Genomic DNA, 19094 nt, shown 5'->3' on the forward strand with positions numbered 1-19094 from the left:
CCCCTGACACATCTATGTGTGGAGGAGGAAACGCTTGAGCTCCTCCGGAAGAAAGAGCCCGTTGATCTTATAATGCTGCTGGGGCCCAAAGCACTTCCGGATTCGCAGACGGCACAGCTGCCTCAGAGAAGGCGGTCCTGCAGAGGGACGGGAAGACAAGCCACACGTCGGTGTCATTGATCTAAGACTCCTTCCTCTTTCCCCCTTTTTACAGCACCCCAGCTGTGACATCGTCACAAGGAGATCATGTGCTTCTGCTGAAGACCATTTTTCTGGGTTTTGGGGGGTTGGGGTGGCATTTTTAGGCCACGCTCTCTCTTGTCCGGTATCTCATGCAAATAAATGAGCTTGTTAGGTTTTGATTTAGAAGAGACTGACCAAAAAAGTCAAAGCCTATTCTCACGAATGGAGGTTGAAGGCAGCCAAGTGTGGAATGGCGAAGCCGTACAAGATTCCCGGTGATGAAAAGAAAATTCATGTTTAACAGCTTCCTTGTAGTTTTACCTTTAAAAGGAAGGCATGTCTAGATATAAACATGCTTACTTTCTAATTTAGCGGTTTGAGGATATTCACATAAAGTGAGCGATCAGTGAAGCCTAAGTAAGCACATGTTCTCATAGGGAGTCCTGTTTTTTATTCTGCATCGGGGTAACCCAATGCTTCAAAACTCATGGGTGAAAACTAGCACAAACCTGGCACAGGAGCCATCCACACGTTTACATTTCGGGACAGTGGTTCTCAACAGGGGGCTGGGTGCAGGGAAAATGGGGGGAGACGGTGGGCAAAGCCTAGAGACACTTCTGAGTGTCACAACGTGGTGGAGAGGTGCTACTAGCACCTAGTGGGTAGAGGCCAGAGAGGCCACTAAATGTCACATGGTGCACAGCACAACCCCCCACATGGCCCAAAACGTGACCAGAGCTGAGGCTGAGAAACCCCATTATGGATGGAGTAAAAGGCGGGGAAATGATTTCCTACCCCTCCCCCACCCCTGCACCAAACCGGAATGGGAATTCTCCTCTGGTTATCAGAAACACACAAAAAAGCAAAGTGGCCCTCAAGCCAGGATGCATTTTAAAATCACCTATGTGGGGGGGGGGATTCAAACCACAGGATGTTGGGCCCCACCCCAGATGTTACTTCCGAGAATGGTGGGTGGGGCCTGTCCGTCTGGATTTTCTAAAGGCGGGTGCCCCGGATCATCTTATCGTGCATCCACGGTTGAGGACACAAGCAGGAAGACACGTGGCCTTGGATTTCCGACACCGTCCCTACAAGCTACAGGGTGACGCGTCTTGCCTGTTTCTCAGGTGACAAAGAAGGACACGTGGAAATAGCCACATACACCATCAAAGAACTAAATGCGGTATTGTCAACTGGGACCTCACAGCACATTCAGAAGGCCCCTGTTGGGATTTAGGGAACCTTCCAGACTAGGTTCAGTGTTACTGAAGCCATACACTAATGGACTGCTTCCCGGCGTGTGCAAGGCACATATTAACAGCAGAAAGTACACTGTGGGGAAACTGAGCTTAATTTCACCCCATAAAGGAATGGTGAAGGACGTGACTAATCACATGTGCCAGATACGCTGTCAGGGACAACGGCTGGAGGTCCTGATGAAGAATGACTAGGACACTGCAGAAAAGCAGGACAGCGGAGTTAGCTCAGTGCAACGACTGATCCTAATTGAGTATCTGCTGTTGACTCTAAGTAGGATGATCCACAGCAACCGTAGCCACGTCCTGGCGAGCCCATTTTCTACCTACGAACCGGCATATCGCTTTGGGTCTCGATTTCTTTTTTTCGCCTGGCTTCTGTCGCGCTGGGCCGAGTCATTTTTACTTTTCATTGTGCACCGTGAGTAAACCCTGCTTTAGATGCTTTTCGAGGTGCGTGGGGTGATGACAGTCTTGCGCTCCCTTCCAGGGACATCCAGAGACAGACTCTGCGGTGTTAAATCGGCAGGTCTGGCCTTCTGCACCCGCCTGGCCTCATCTCCTATGGGCTTCCAGGCTGCTGAGAGGGGGACGTCACCAAAACCCTGAAAATGACTCACAGAGACAAAAGGAGCAGTAATTCTCTCCAGCGACAAATGACCAGTGGGATCATTGATCACACTGTCACCAAAATGTAATCAGAAGAATGAAAGGCAATGTAGGTACCTACGAATGGGCTTGGGGGGAAAAGCAGAAGGAAGAGCCTATGGATGTGATCAGGAAATCCACTGGGATTATGTGCTGAGCCAGGGGACGAGGGGATTGTGTGTGTGTGTGTGTGTGTGTGTGTGTGTGTGTGTGTGTGTGCGCGCGCGCGCCTAGGTACATGACTCGGTGACTTCAGGGGACCATGAGCCCCTTCTGCTTTTGTGGACCTCTTTCCCATGGAGGAAAAATGGTATTTTACAACTGTGTGCATATAAAGACAAACCTAATCCAGGTTGAGTTTTGTCCATTTTTTCCGCCTTCAGATTTTAAAAGCAATTAAAACAATTCTTTGGGGCCCTAAAAACATCATGGGCCCCAAAGCATGGTGCTGTCTGGACCTGCTGGAGAAACAGACCCTATATAGAGAGATAGAATTAAAAAAAAATCACTGGAGTGCAGGGAGAGTGGCCTGGCGATCACCCGGCTGCTTAATGTAAAGGGGTCTCTATCACACTGTTCCTTGCGCCTTGGCCTGGCCTTCCCTAGCCCACTGATGCTGCTCGACAGAGTCCAGGCCTTGTCTGGGGGGCCGTGAGGCAGGGCTTTGGCCCCAAGTACCCCAGACAGGAGGAGCAGCAGGAAGGATTCGGGGGCCACTGTATGATTCTGCACAGAGCTGGGCATAACGTTCAGCATGTGGGGAGAATATAACCAGATAACACGCCATCGGGGCCCTTCTCCTAGGGAAGCCTCATTCAGAGTCCCACAGTCCCGAAAATGTAACCAAGGGCAGAGTCCGGTGAAAACGCAGGTCCTGAGCTGGCCGCTCTCTGTCTCCAGGGACAACTATGAACGCTAGCAGAGGGGTCTCTGCTCCCCACCCCAGCCCATGGCTCTATGCTCCGCCCCCTCCATGCACAGCACTCAGTGACAATGTTTAGTTGGTTGGGTCCCGAGTGCTAGTTCTTATCTGTCAAGGAGTGTGGCCTCGGTGCTCCCTGACTAACAATGGTAAGTGTGTTCACACACCTGCCCATCGCTGACGACCTGCCTTATCGCCCCCACAAACCCAGCACCTCATAGCCTGGCACATCGGTAGTGCAGGGGCACCCAGGGACCCGGCCCAGCCCCACAGGGGGTTCCCCTGCCTCATTCTAAAGCATGTTTTAGAGAACTTTAATACCAAAAACTTTAAACTAATATGTTAATTCTTTCAAAGCTGACCTACCCCCTAGCTGAGTATTTATCATCCAAGACAGTCTGTCTCCACCGTGCCAAACGACAGATGGTCCCTCACTACGTCGCCAGTACCACAGTGCCTTGTTGATACAGATTCTCTCAGCTCCCCACTACTGCTGACGGCAGAGAATGGCCTTTCATATGGTATTGGAAGGCAGAGCTCGGTAAGTACCTGCCTCCCTCTAGAGCCCGCAGCAATGTCTATGGACTAGAGCGTAGGCCCGGACAAGGGGGAGATACCTTCATGCTCCAAAAGGATCTGGGCCAAAGGACTTTCCAGAGGCACCAACTCCACAGGACGTTTTCCATCAGCATTCTTCGCCCAGGGATTTGCTCCAAACTCCAGGAGCAGGAGGGCCAGTTCTTGGTTGGATGTCTTGGCCACTGCATGAAGAGGGGTGTCCCGGCCTCGGCCTTGGTTCACATTGGCTCCTACGCCGTCACAAGAATAACAGAGAATCAGCCAAGAAACCGAGTCTGAGCATCAAACGCCTGCACCACAAAATTCCTTGATGAAAGGGTGTCTCTAGTTGGCAGGACAATTCTGCAAAAATGGGGACGACTTGATTTCACTGAACAATATGGGGAAAATGCCATCTGATGATGTGACTGAAGGTACAACAATGAGCTACACTGCATCTGAGGCTTAAAACCTTGCCTTTGGGGCATCTGGGTGGGTCAGACGGTTAAGCCCTCGACTCTTGGTTTGGGCTCAGGTCGTAATTTGATGGGTGGAGAGGATCTCTCCTCTCTGTGTGTCTCCCCCTACCTCAAAATAAATACATAAAAAAAAAAACAAAACAGAACCTTCTTTTGAGTACTATACATAGGTGTGTTACACACAAGAATCCTGGTGGTGTGAAAGCTGCACTTTCATTATTAAAGGAGTGTAAATATTCATGCAAACTGAAAGTGAGGCTAGATGGTGAAATCTCCTCTGTACCCAGCACCACCTTCACACACTGAGCAACTGCTATGGGGTGTAAGACCTGGGGCCTGGGACTGTGTGATTTGAACTGTGAAGAGCAACTAGCTTGTGAGAGCATCTCATGGAATAGGATGGTCAATTCCAAGGTCACAGGAAAGATGGCAAAGTCCTCCCCTTCCGGAAGAAGGTGGATTTCTAGGACCATCCCAAGCCAACTCGATTCCTATGGTCTCTACAAACCCCCACCCCAGCCAGATGCTGGCTCCTGCTGGGACATGTGGAGACATGTGGTTTCGCCTGAGCCACTGTCCCTCCAGCAAAATGGGAAACTATGTCCACTCAGCAAATATTAACTGGATTGAACAGGTAGTAACTGGATTGTTCCTGTATTGTTCTTGGCTTTGTGAGGGATGTAAAACCTGGCATTTTCCTGACTAAGAGCTTAAAATCTACCTAGAGCATTAGGCGAGAGGAGGGGATAAGGGAGGGACAGACAGAGATAGAGATAGAGAGGTAGAGAGACAGAGATAGAGATAGAGAAAAAATAAGAATGAATCTCCTAACTCATGGCAACGGTTGCCAGATGACTAGAAGGCAACAAGAAATGTTAAGAACATTCGAGGGAAGGGAAAAGTTACTGGAATTGTGAAGAAGAAGCAGGCCTCAGATAACTACACGGGTAATGAAATGGTCTTTCAAGGTTGAACAAGAAACTAGACCAGGAGGTGAAAAAGAATGATACCACATAGGCCTTTTCAAGGATAATAGAAGATTTCCAATGAGCTGCAAACGGGATAAGTTAACTTTCCAGATCAAAGCACACTGGTGAGGGAGGCCCTGAGCCAGCAGCTGTGGGAGTTAGCAGTGCTAAGAACATGCCTGCCAGCTGTGGAGGGAGGAGGCCCAGGGGAGATAGGACAAACAAGGACCACCCTGGAAAGAGATACGATCATCATTATTATCTGCATTCCGAGTGAGAGAACCAAAGTTCAAACAGTTTCAAATATTTCCGCATGGGAACGCTGTCACCGTGAACTCTGATCTTAGATCTGACTCCACGGCCCCCACTTTTTCCCCTGCTACAATACAGAGAGGTTTCAAATGCAATTCATTTCTTTTTCATTTGCTTTCCTCGTTTCACTTGTTTTGCTTTACCTGACTCCAGAAGCTTCTTGACACAGGCCACCTGCTGCTTTTTGCATGCCATGTAGAGAGGGGTGCCCAGGTGGAGGATGTTGAGGTTAATATGACTTCCATGGGCTAACAGGATCTCCACACACTGCACATGGCCTGCAGCCCAAAGCAGAAGAAAGACAGCTTATTGCACAAATTCCCTCAGCCGGGGAAACCAGACCTTCCCTGTGTTCTGTGTGCGGAAATTTGCCAGGCACCAGAAGCTAGCGCCTTTACTTGGCATAGGGAATAAGTTTAAACCTGGCCATCAGTGAATGGGTTGACCGTGAGATGGCATCGACAGCTCCAGGTAGAACCTCACTTGGGTTTACCAGCCTTGGTACGCCACCAGCAACCTTTTCCAAGTATCTGTGGGTTTGTAATCAGTCCAGATACAGACCCGGAAGTGACGGGTGGGAGGGGGGTGGAGGGACAGGACTGCAGGTGTAAATGAAGAGGAAAGGGCACGCTGTGGGCCATGGGATGAGACAGGCAGCCCCAGGGCCCCCCCAGGGCAGGTCCTGCGAGAAACAGGTCATCAGGGACACAGGTGGAGCTCAGCTGCTCAAATGCAACAGGAGGTGTGACGAAAGCTGAATCACTCCTGCTTGGTCCAGAATGCCCTCCTTCCAACCCCACTCCTTTGCGCTCCGCGTTTTGTCTGTGTACCCAGTGAGTACGATGAGTTGCCTCATCTCTTAAGGAATAAATGTCAATGCGTTGGGAAATAATTAGCATATGGATGGATTCATTCACATGGGGTCGCTGTAAGACTCATGGAGAGCCATTCCGTGAACACCACGAGGACCTTCTGCCAATGTGTGGTCATGATGGTGATGAGGACGGTAATGAACTCTGGTGAGAAGCAAAACTGGCCATGTTATGTTTCGTGCCAGAGTGAAGGGTATCAGCAAAATTATGGCTGTCTGAAGAGAATCGCCCCGGCTGAGTAAGTCCTGGGGATCTAATGTACAGCGTGGTTGACTGGACGCAAGAACACCGTACTGTATACTTGAAATTTGCTGAGAGACTAGGTCTTAAGTTTTCCCCACGCACAGAAAAAAATGGCAACTGTATGAGGTGATGATGGTGTTCATTAATTTGACCATGGTGACCATTCCATAACGTATGTGTGTATCAAGTCATTATGTACACCTCAGATCCATACAACTTTGTCACCTATACCTCAATAAAGCCAGGCCATCACCTCAGGTTGTATACAGCATCCTCTATCTCCAAAAATTGAAAGTTTGCTCCACTTACAAAACCTGGGTGGCCCTGAGACAGCGTTCCTCACGGCCCTAAACTAGAAGGATATAATTTGTTTTATAAAGTAATTGGATTTTTATGGGGTCACGTGTTCAACGAGGTATTCCACAAATACTGATGGATAGTCTAGCCATGTGACAGACCCTGTTCCAGAACTCTAGCAGTGAGCCATGTTCCAGATGCTCCAAGAGGGTGGTTCTTAAGCTTTGTGTGCACCCGAAACATCTGGGTGCTTGTCACACAAAATACAGGGGGCTGGGCCCCACCTCAGTGTCGCTAACTCAGGGGGTCTGGTGTGGGGGCCAGGAATCTGCAATGGCATGCCAGACCGGCTGATCTTTCTGGCCCCAGGATCCCACACTGAGAAAATATCCCTCCAAAAAACAGCCCTCCTCGGGGCACCTGGGTGGCTCAGTCAGTTAAGCATCTGACTTTAGCTCAGGTCACGATCTCACGGTTTGCCGTATGAATCTCACATGGGGCTCTGTGCTGCTAGCTTTCTCAAAAATAAATCAACACTGAAAAAAACATTTTGGTAATAGCACTCCTGTTCCTTCTGCCTTTCAACAGTGAGGTGTCTGCTGAAGGAGTGGCGGAGAACTTAAAATCAGATTTACCTCTCTTTGCAGCTTCATGGATGGGAGATGCCAGGTCGCTCACGGGGTGGGGGCTGGCACCGTGCTGCAGGAGCAGAATCAAACAGTCCAGGCTGCCGACGATACAGGCATTGAACAAAGGAGTATGCCAATCGGTGGTGACAGCATTCACCTGCAAAGGAAAGCTCCAGGCTGAAGGCAGGCAGAGGGGCGTCCTGGGTTCAAATCTAGACTGCCCTATTTTCAAGCTGTTATTTAACTCCCCTGAGCCTTAAATTCCACAGCTATAAAATGAGGACAAATATACCAACTTCCACATGGTTTTGAAAAACTGAGTGAGGTAAGGCGCTGAGAATGTTACTGAACAGTGTATCATTTCCATGCCTCCAAGACCATGAACTCAGAAACTGGTTAGGATAATTCCGATAGCTTACAAATGCATCTTGTTTTAAACATTACATTCTAGACCCATCCCACACCAATCTGCTTTCCTTTACAGCACTGAGAGTGACGTTTTAGAGTTGTTAATGTATTATTCTTAAAATTTTTTTAAATGGGACTTTCACAGAAATATAGGGTGAATATGTGCCAAAGATTTTATTCAACTCATTCTTTAATAAGGGAACCAGTAAGAGGGTAAGGCTGGCTCAAAGGAGAATTTATACAGTCAGTGGATTAAATGCTGAAATAAATTTGCTAATAGATACAAGACCAGCTAATGTCCTACAGGGCCATAAAACTATAGTCTTTGGGAACTATCTTTTCCAAACGTTGGAAATCAGACAGAAACTTACAAGTTAACATTTGACTTCACAGCATTTGGGCTATAACTGAATAGGAAAGAGCAAAGCCAAATGCAATTTTTCTACGTTGTCAAATAATTTTATGGTGAATCTGTTAAGCTACGATTTTATGAAGACAATGGAGGCACTCTCACAAGCCATTTCCAAGGAAGGCTAGGATTCGTGAGGCACAGAAGGTGTCCTGGGCGCGAAGCTGACGGAGACACTCCCTCTCAGGGGCACATGAATGCTGAACAGTCCTGAGAGTGAGGGGCTCTTTAAAGCTTGTACCCTAGGTGAGCCTCTGCCTTTCCTTAGTCCTGGCTCTGTCTCCAAGGCTGGAGTACATTTTCCTAACCCCTATATAAACCTGATGATGCACTCATCTATGGCTCTCTACGAATCCTCTCAGGAGAAAGCCCATTTTCCTGGCATGGACAACCCAGCATTCAGCTGATTCCAGCAGGTCCTTTACATTTCAACTTATAGGTCATTGCCCCTAGTGATCCTCTTTGGGCCGCCTCTCTCCCACATGGGAAACGAACGGGCCAGGAATACTTCTGTGTGCTCCCGGCAGCCACCCTAGAATTCATGCTTATCATGTGGTGGTAGTTTGCAAAACAGGTAGTGTGCACAGGATGAGCACAAGGTAGCCTTGCAATTCCTCCCATCCCAGGATGGAGACTGCTTTCCCAATCCTTTTTTTTTTTTTAATTTTTAATGTTTATTTTGGAGAGAAAGACAGAGTGCAAGTAGGGGAGGGGCTGAGACAGAGAGACACAGAATCCAAAGCAGGCTCCAGACTCTGAGCTGTCAGCAGAGCCCCACGCGGGACTCAAACCCACGGACTGTGAGATCATGACCTGAGCCGAAGTTGGATGCTCAACCAACTGAGCCACCCAGGCGCCCCTGCTCTTCCAATCCTTGAATCAGGGCTTGCGCAGGGACTTGCTTTGGCCAAAGGGACAAAAGCAAATGTGCTGCAAGCTGAGAGCCCGCCTTCTTTTGATGCGGTTGGAATGCCTGCTACCACGTGAATGAGCCCAGGCTGCCTGCTGAACGATGAGAGACTACACAGAGATCTCTCTCCCCCGCCATCCTGGCCAAGGTCACCACGCACCAGCCTGCCCCAGCCAACTGGTCGGCTAACCTCCAATGCCTGCATAAGCCCAGCCCAGCTGTCAGCTGAAGCAGGACAGACCAGAAAAACTATCTGGCCAACACAAGGGTCTGTGAGATAAATAAATGGCTATTGTATTAAATCATTAGGTTGGGGTGCTTTGTTACACAGCAGCAAGTAATGGGTAAAAGCAGTGTTGTGTAATGGCCTGCTGTGGCTGAGATGCTGTGGGTTCGACCAACCAATTTCCTCTTCTTGTGGCACACAGCCATACTACATTTCCCAGCCTCCCAGGCAGGGCCACGTGGCCTGAATTGCAGCCCACAGGATGCAGGCAAAAGCGACAGATGTCGCTGCCAAGAAAGGCCCTTGAAAGTCTTCCATGCACAATCCTCCACATCTCTTCTTCTGACCACCTGGCACGGCAGCCGCCACTAGAAGCACATGCAGGAGCCACTTATTTAGGACAGAGGAGCAACAGGAGGAAAGGAACCCGTGTGCTTGAATCACCCCCAGAGACCCACCACCCAACCGAGGACACCCACACTGGAGTTTCAGTTGAGCAAGAAATCAACTTTGATTGCATTAGGCTCCTGAGATTTCAGGGTTTACCTATTAAAGTAACGGATGTTATATTCACTTATTCATCTGTTTATCTAGCTGTGCCCTCATGTAGTTTATAAGTTCCTAAGAATCTTCACCCAGAGTGTAGGCACATAATACATGCTCAGTGCATACTGGCTGAGAGAATATGAGAAACCCACACGTATCATTTTCCTATTAGACTCGTCTGTCACTTTCGAGCACGAGAGGACACAGTTAATGGAAGACTTAGTGGTCCCTACTTTCAAACGTAATGACTTCTGTCCTCCCCTTCTCTAGGACTTCCTTATACCGCACTGATTCCCATTCTTCAAATCATCATCATATACCTCACGTCTCCCCATCCTCACAAAACCCTAATAAGCTATGCAGTTTCCTTGTTATTTTCTCCCGTTTTTCAGATACAGACTCTTAAAGCTCAGAGCCTAAGTAATGTGTCCAAGTTTCCAATATTAATAAATGGTAGACATGGTTTGAGACCATTATTCAGGTCTTATAGAACCAAATGTTCTATGTTTTCTGTAACATTTCCTTACCTGCCAGCCACAGGAATGAAAGCAGTAACGTAACAGGTATTTATCAGTAGTGACTACTCAAGAATCTGATATAGATGCAAACCATTACTTTCTAGCTAAAAAACTCAGTTCTTCATCTGCTGCTAAAGCAAGGACGCTCAATGGACATAAAACTTTTGAAAAACACCCTTCCTCAAACCTCAAATCAGGCTAGTCAAAAATGCTGGAGATTATTCAAAAGGGATCAAAATAGTCATTTGTCATAAGGATTTCTAAGACATTGTTTGAGCTGCACTTACCTGAGCTCCATACTTTATTAGAAGGTTCACACAAGATGGGTGACCTCCAAGACTGGCTTCATGGAGTGGGGACACACCATCGGCCGTGATGATATTTACAGGCCACCCCTGGAGGAGAGGAAAGGAACAGAGTAAGGTGTGCAAAGCCACAGTTCCAAAGGGTTGGTTTTGAGCCACAAATCCAGAGCTGTGACCATTCTTTTATAGTCAACCTGGCTCACAGTCTGACAGTATGCTAAGGTATTCCTGATGATGTAAAACAAACAAGCAAACAAACAAGGAACTTTCATGCTGTTGGTGGAAGTCTAATATGATACAGTCACTCAGAAGAACAGCTTCTATTAGAGTTGATGAGATGCATCCCTACAACCCAGCAATTTGACTCTTAGGGATACATCTTCTAGACTGACTTTCATCTGGTTCTCACTCTCTCGTGTCCTCTCACTTGCTGGCTTTTTCTTTTGATGAGGCCCCCTCATGACTTTCTTTCGGCCACGTTTTCACATGCGTTCCCCAGCTCTCTCCTCTTCAGGCACATTTTCCTTTTGTGTTTCAAAGCCTTCCCATCCTCATTCTGGTCCCTCTACCAAACTTGCACCCAATGCTCTTCTTCCCTTTGCTTCCCCCTGCCATTTTTTTTCAGAAGGTCTGCCCTGCCTTTCTTTAACTTCTACCCCTTCTCTCCTCTACCTACACGATCCCATTGAAACTGCTTCTAGAGATCACCAGAGACCTCCTCCTTACTAAATCCAACCTACGTTGCTCTAACCCCTGCCTCCTTCCACCTCTGAATTTGCTATGTGTTTATCCCAACCTGTGAAACCTCTCTTCGGGTGTCCAAAACCAAACTCTCCCTTAAAAAAAGCTCTATCTCTGACCTCCTACTGTCCTTTTTCTGCCTCTCTCACTAAAGCTGTCCATTTTTTCGAAACATCTCCTCGTGCAGACATTTCAAGGATTTGCCCTCAAATCCTTTCTTTTTTTTTTTCTCTCAATACTCTCTACACAGATGGTATACAGCTTTCAAAATGAAATCTCTACCCCTCGTACATGTTTCTAATTCCCTGCTAAGACATAACTACCTAGAGACCCAACTAACCACATCAACTCACCGTCTGCCAACAACCGAGCTCTTCCTGAAAAGGGCTCCTTGTCTCGCCAGCCCTCATTCTCTGAACAGCACCACTATTCTTGTTCCAAACCTCCGATGGGGACCCCGGAGGGAAGGTAGCAGAGTGATTCCCCAGTTCAAACGCTGGCACCACCACCTCACAAGCAGTGTGACCTCAAGCCGGTTACTTATCTCCCTAAGCTCCAGCTTCCTCGTTTGTAAAGTGGGGATGATTGTACCTACCCTGTAAGGCTGTTGTGAGGACTAAGAAATGATGCGTACAAAATGCTTAGCGTGCAGTAACTCACAGGCCGTCATTACCTGGGATTCCTTCCTGTTCTTCACCATTAGCCTCCAAGGAGCTCCACATCCTAAAGACCCGATGTAGCAGAGCACCAGGATCTTTGCTAGTTTCCACTCGCCACGGACTTAGCCCTTTGAGGACTGCGGGGGCAGCGTAAGGAGTTTTATTCAAGGACCTGAATATCCAGTCCTCACCACTTGCTCGCAGCAAGACCTTATTGCTAAGGTTCTCTCTCGGTCTTGGCTGTGCCTTGGGATCACTCGGGGACCATTTAAAGTCCTGCTTCCCAGAGCACTTGCAATATAATCAAAGGAGGCTGAAGTCAGTATCAGGATTTTTAAGAGCCCCGCCTTAACCTTACCCCAGACATCTCAAGGTGATGCTAAATGTGCTGTCCAGACTGAGAGCCACCAAATTAAGGTCACGCTGTGGGCAAGTGATTCCTTAATTGCTTTCTGCTGGCCTAACAAACTGCTACTGTTCCAACAAATTTTTTGTGAAGTGTGATAAAGAAAAGTCCATAAATCCTAAGTGTAAATCTCAGCCAATATATCATAAAGGAAACATACATCTTATCACTACACAGGAAAAGAAAAAGAACCTTACCCCAGAAGCCCACATACGTGCTATCCAAATTACCACCCACCTCTCACCCACAAAGGCATCCATGATGTGACCTCTAACACCATGTGTTAATTTTCCCTGGTTTTGAACAGTACGTTAACTGAACCATGAAGTATGTATTTGTGTGTGTGGCTCCCTTCATTAATATTATGTTTGTCACACTCATTTATTCATCCATTTTCATTGCTGTATAGAATCTCGTAGAGTAATATGCCATCATGTACTTAACCATTTTACCATTGCTGGCCCCTGGGGTTGCTCTCAAGGTTTTTGTACTGTTGCTCTTATGAATAATGCAGCTATGAATATACCTGTTTGTGCCCTTTGCTGAACACACAGATACATATACAGTAAAACCTTGGTTTGCAAGCATAATTAGTCCCAGAAACATGCTTGTAAACCAAAGCGCCCATATATCAAAGCAAATTTCAAGAACCATTGGCTCAGTTGTGATCATGTGATATTCGGTGTCACACGTTACTCATATTATAAGACATCGCTCTTATCAAGTTAAAATTTATTGGAAATGTTTGCTTGTCTTGTGGAACACTCACAGAACAAGCGACTCACAATCCAAGGTTTTACTGTATTGTGTCTGTTGCACACAGACCTAGAGGCAGAATTGCTGGGTTATGGGCTAGGGATATTTTCTGCTTTAGTAGATACCGCTTAACAACTTCCCAAAGTGGTTTGTACAATTTATACTTCCACCGGTCGCATATGAGACTCCCAGTTGCTCCACATCCTTGCCGACACTTGGTATTACCTGTCTTTGCAAATTTAACTCTTCTGGTGGGAGGAGCTGGTAATACAATCTCTCACTTGTAAGCTGAATTATCCCCATGACTAACCAGCATAGTCTGATATACTTGTTGAATATTTGGATATCCCTTTTTTTATGAAGTGTCAGTCCAAGTCTCTTGCTCATTTTTCTGCTGGGTTGCCTATCTTTTTTGTATTGATTTTAGACAAGGAATATGAACCCTTTGTCAGATGTGTGTGTGTATAATGTGTATGTATACATATGTACATTTACATGTATATAAAATATTTTCTCATCTGTGGCTTGTCTCCAAGGGCTTCTAAAATAATGCTTTTTGATGAAGTTCTCAATTTTAATGAAATCCAACTTATCAGTCTTCTTGTTCATCTCCTCATACTATTTCTTTTATGTCAAATGACTCTCTCTCCTACACTATCAAAATGGCATTTTTTAAAAAAAAATTCCTTTAACAGAGTGGTAATACAGGAATTTTTAGAAAACCACCAATACGGGGTGGGTGCCTGGGGGGCTCAGTCAGTTAAGCGTCTGGCTCTAGACACTGGCTCAGGTCATGATCTCACAGTTCATGAGTCCAAGCCCCAAGTCAGGCCCTGTGCTGACAGTGCAGAGTCTGCTTGGGATTCTCTCTCTCTCTCCCTCTCTCTGCTCCTTCCTCACTCATACTCCCTATCTCAAAATAAATAAATAAACTAAAAAAAACCCCACCAATGCAGGAAGATGGCCCTAGGTTAAATCAGAATACCTGGACTGAGGCCCAGGCATTGTCATTTCTTAAAAATGTACTGGATTATTTTAATGTGAAGCCACAGTCAAGAGTAATTAATTATGGATTCAGTTTCTCTCTTCTTGGGCCAAATAATAAGAATTTTTTTTCTTTTCTCTTTTCTCTCTGTTTCACAGCCACCTGTATTTTTGGTCTTAATTCTTTACTCCCCTATAGCAGTATAATACACTCACACCCTTGCCATCACCTCACAGTGGACAAAATAGAATTCCTTCATCCTTGACTTCAGACTTGGGCATCTGACTTGCGTTGGCCAATGGGATATTGGCAGATGTGACATAAACAGACAGGAAGTCCTCTTGCATGGTGGGGCTTTGCCCTGCCAGGCCCCAGCCTTTTCCCATGAGAACAAGAGTCCTCAGGTAGCCACTGCTCAAAGGGGGATGGGAGACAGGTAGCACAGCTGTACCCAACCCACAGCCTAGAGCCACGCCCAGCCTCGGCTGGCCGACCCAGAGACTTGAGAGCTAGAAATAAATGCTCGTTGCACGATGCTGCTGAGTTTGGGCAAGATCTAATACAGGTAGTTACTGGCATGCTCCTTTTATGAAGGCCGAAACTGAGGTCCCAAGAAGACAACGTGCTCAAACAATGCGACGGAGCTTAGATAAAGAAATGGTTCCGTCTGATGTACAGAAAACATAGAAATACGGACTATAAATGAATGTCAGAAGCTCCAGTGATCCATCATTTTTCACCCTATCGAAATAAGGTAAATGTTTCATTTTATCTGAGAAGCAGCTTAACGGCTTTAAGCTAGCGTGATGGGTTACTATCTCTATTTCTATTGATAACAGGCTGCTGCTACCGTTTATAGCTGAAGATAGTGGCTTAGGGTGGTCTGAAAGTTTTCTTTAGACATTGTTATCTCATGGAAGTATTTCTTAGTCTAGATAGGCCGATGGAATTGGATTTTCTTTTTCAATTTAAAGCATTTATTTTCACTAACAACTACCTAAGATGTCTGACGTCCTTCCATTAGGACTCCAGACAAGACACCACAGTGGTAACAGCGGTATATAGGACACTCACTGAGCAGCGTAACAGATACTTACGTTGCATTATAATAATTATTATTTTAATGTTTATTTTTGAGAGAGAGCAGGAGTGAGCGGGGGAGGGACAGGGAGAGGTGGAGACAGAGTCCGATGTAGGGCTTGAAGTCACGAACTGTGAGATCATGAACGGACCTGAAGTTTGACACTTAACTGACTGACCCATGCAGGTGTCCCACATTGTAATTATTGTAGATATTGAAAATATCTCAAAATAATGCTCAATCTACCTAGAAAATACGGTAGTTATTAAAATCACCACTACACCTTAATGTGTTTTATATCACTACATCATGTTGGTTTTTTTTTTTTAACAATTTGATAGGTCTTCAGTATCGTGTTTTACACATTTAAAACATTAGTCTAAAAAAAATTAAAAAAAAAAACATTAGTCTGAGGGGCATCTGAGTGGCTCTGTTGGTTGAATGTCTGACTTCGGCCTGGGTCATGATCTCACAGTTTGTGGGTTCAAGCCTCCTGTTGGGCTCTGTGCTGACAGCTCAGAGCCGGGAACCTGCTTTGGATTCTCTCTCTCTGCCCCTCCTCCGCTCACACACTGTCTCTCTCTCCCTCGAAAATAAATAATGTTAAAAAAATAAAATAAAATATGAGTCTGAGAAGGGGCCACACGACTAACTGAAAAGATCTAGTCTTTTCAGAAAACAGAACATTCTGAACAAAAACTTTATTAGAATTTTGAATGGTGATTTAAATCACTTTTTTAAACATATCTTTGCATAAGTTCCCAATAGTTTCAAACCAGCAAAACTTAAATTAGTGTGTACTTGAAATTATTCCTGAGGAGCAGAGAAAGTAATTACCAAACTGGGCAGAGCCACTCTCCACCAGAGGCTCAATAACACTGAAAATGTCTTCAAAATTTTAAGATTACATATTCAAAAAGACGTTTTCAAGCATTTGTTTTAATCAGGGGTTTTCAACCTCAGCACTGACATTTGGGGGTGTAGAGGGCTGTCCTGTGAGCCAAACGATGCTTAGTAACATGCTTGGTCTCTATCCACCCCGACCCCCACTCCCAGTTGTGACAACCAAAAATGTCTCCGGCCACTGGCAAATGTCCCCTAAGGAGTAAAACTGCCCCAGGTGAGTGCAAAAGGTTTTACAGGATAATTTTCAAGAACCCAGTCTACTGGATAAAGTGAAGGCAACTTGAATGCATTTATTGGCCTGTTATTCACTCACTAGATATTACAGGACGTATTAGATGCATAGAATTGTATTAAATTCTAGTATTATGCCAGTCTCCAAAGAAATGGTTAAAGAAGACAGGAATCACCTCATTTTGCTGAAGAGGAAATTTATATCTTAATATCAGACTAAAGGATTCTTTTTTCCTCCATGTTGTGAACAACAGGACATGGCTTAATATTTATCTCTTTTTTTTTTCCCAAAAGCCACATACCTGGTTGATGAGGCTCCTCAGAGATAGCAGACGCCCATGGATGGCAGCTTCATGCATAGGCGACCAATCGGACACAATATCTGCATGGAAAGGGAGGGACGGGTTACCTCCTGTTAATGCTCTATAGACCCGCGGCTCATCCTTGCTGGTCAAGAAGAGCCCCAGGGGTCTTACTGGAAGGAGACATTGGAGTCGATCAACAAACAGTCCCCTGAGCCTCTCAGCCTTTCTCCCCTCTACTGATGCGTCTAGTGCACGTTTTATTTGAAATGTCTAGATGGCTAAAGAAAGAACTACAGTGAGTAACCAAACAGAGGACAAAAGAGGTGGACGGAGATGAGAGAATACTGGACCCCCATGTACACACTGGTTTCAAAGGCGAGTGGTCTATTCAGTTACGCAAGAGCTTCAGCGCTCCCCCGCGTGAGTGTGGGAAGCGGGGGCTGGCGGTCTCGCATCCGGCACAGAATAGGACTCCGGTATCGCAGCAAACAGTGCCACAGGCTAAACAGTAGTAAGCGCATAATTACATACACCATTAGGTTTGAAAGCACATCTACACAGAACTATGTCTATTTATGGATTACCTCTCGTCCCAATATCAAGCACAAATTAGACTTTGGTCTGACCTTGTAACAGGGACATTTTTCACCCCGAAAGGCAGCATGCCAAAGAGAGCCCTGAATTCAGACCTGTGTGACCTCTTATGAGCCTGGACAGGCTCTGATCCTCCGTTTCCTTCTGTTGTGTGAGGGCAGCGGCACACTTACCCACAGCTCATACCTATTAGCCGCTGTCATTATCCTGTCCTACCATTAAGCAGCGTCTTGATTATACCCGTAACCCCTGCTATTAAAAATAGCAAATTTATTCTACAACCTTATGGAAAGAATACACATTCTTCCAAAGGAAGCCTTGTACCTCTACGCCAACACATCAAACGCTCTGCTCTCTTTAACTGAACGTGGAGGTAACTGGCACAAGGCATAGAGGGGAGTTTTCCTCATCTGACTCGGTGTCTGATTTCCAGAACAAACACAGGAAGTCAGAAGGTGAGGAGGCCCCTCTGACCTCGCCTCAGCTCCGCCTGTGGCTGCTGCTATGAACACCGCACACAACCAAGGCCGATGGTCTGATGCCGGGCATGCCTTCGAAGGGAACTGGTGTCTCCTAGAAGCTAGACACCCAGGATCGAGCCTTACCAGATGAAAAGCCAGGAAGGAGGAGGCTAGGACACTACGTACTTACCACGTGTTGTACTCCCAGCATCCCCTGAGGGTCCTGATTCTCTCAGGAAAAATATTGCTGTTCCTAGTGACTGGGGCCTACGATTCCGATCGTAGATATGGAAAGATTTCTCTCCAAATTAGAATTAATTCTGCACTGTTGGCACTAATGTAAAACACCCTCCGCACAAAATCTTGAGTGAGAAGAGTGAGCCAAACATCGAGAAAGGCTAGGAAGATCCGTTTTAAATAAATTTGCAAATGCACCCTAATGGATCATCATGCATGTGATGATTAATCAGTTTTTCCTTCCAAGTGTTCAGATGCTAAAAAAAAAATAGAGCTGGCACACTCCCCACATTCTAGTGAAGCCTCAACAGTCCAGGCAGGTAACTTGGGTCCTAAATTCGAACTTGCTCAGAAGCCATAAAAAAATGATGCAATTATATTATCAAGTAGAGACAAAAATAGGCTTTGCTTTGTATTCATTCGTTATGAGAACGTTATTCCGTCTATTTACAGTAAATAAAGACGTATGTACTTCTCTAAGAGGTAAAATATGGCTACCTGAGGTTTTGTACCCCTGCTTTAGAACGCGTAGTATTTACAAAGCCAACTAGTCTGTGTCACCCAGAAGCCCACGCAGTTGCCATGGTGAAGTGCAGGGCAGGGGGGTGGGGGTGGGCACTGACCATCTGCACCTATCGTTGTGACTTATGGGTTTATTGAGTTCTCATCCACATCCCATACAACTCACCCATTTAAAGTGTACAATTCAGGGCTCCTGGGTGGTTCAATCAGTTAAGTGTCTGACTTCCACTCAGAAAATGATCTTGCTGTCCCTGGGTTCAAGCCCTGGATCAGGCTCTGTGCTGACGCCTCGAAGCTTAGAGCCTGCTTTCGATTCTGTGTCTCCCTCTCTCTCTGCCCCTTCCCTGCTCATGCTCTGGCTCTCAAAAATAAAATATTTCAAAAAATTTCAAGTGTACAATTCATCGGTTCTCAGTACATTCACAGAGACAGACGCAAGCAGGGAGGGGCAGAGAGAGACAGGGAGACCCAGAACCCCAAGCAGGCTCCAGGCCCCGAGCTGTCAGCACAGAGCCGGATGC

At 46.2% G+C, this 19094-nt stretch overlaps 1 protein-coding gene across 1 annotated transcript in view; it reads right to left on the minus strand.

Annotated features, from left to right (window-relative positions):
• Positions 1-6: 6 nt before the first annotated feature.
• The window catches only part of ASB9 (ankyrin repeat and SOCS box containing 9), a 24880-nt gene continuing 5792 nt past the window's right edge, over positions 7-19094 (minus strand). Inside the window, exons 2-7 of the mRNA XM_029930329.1 lie at positions 16757-16836; positions 10672-10779; positions 7374-7524; positions 5470-5604; positions 3627-3818; positions 7-137 (exon numbers count right to left, since the gene is read on the minus strand). Coding sequence (XP_029786189.1) covers positions 13-137; positions 3627-3818; positions 5470-5604; positions 7374-7524; positions 10672-10779; positions 16757-16836 — 791 coding nt within the window. The 3' untranslated portion in view covers positions 7-12. The remainder of the gene's footprint in view (positions 138-3626; positions 3819-5469; positions 5605-7373; positions 7525-10671; positions 10780-16756; positions 16837-19094) is intronic.

The sequence above is a fragment of the Suricata suricatta genome, chromosome X (genome assembly GCF_006229205.1).
Source record: "Suricata suricatta isolate VVHF042 chromosome X, meerkat_22Aug2017_6uvM2_HiC, whole genome shotgun sequence".
Lineage (NCBI taxonomy): Eukaryota > Metazoa > Chordata > Mammalia > Carnivora > Herpestidae > Suricata > Suricata suricatta.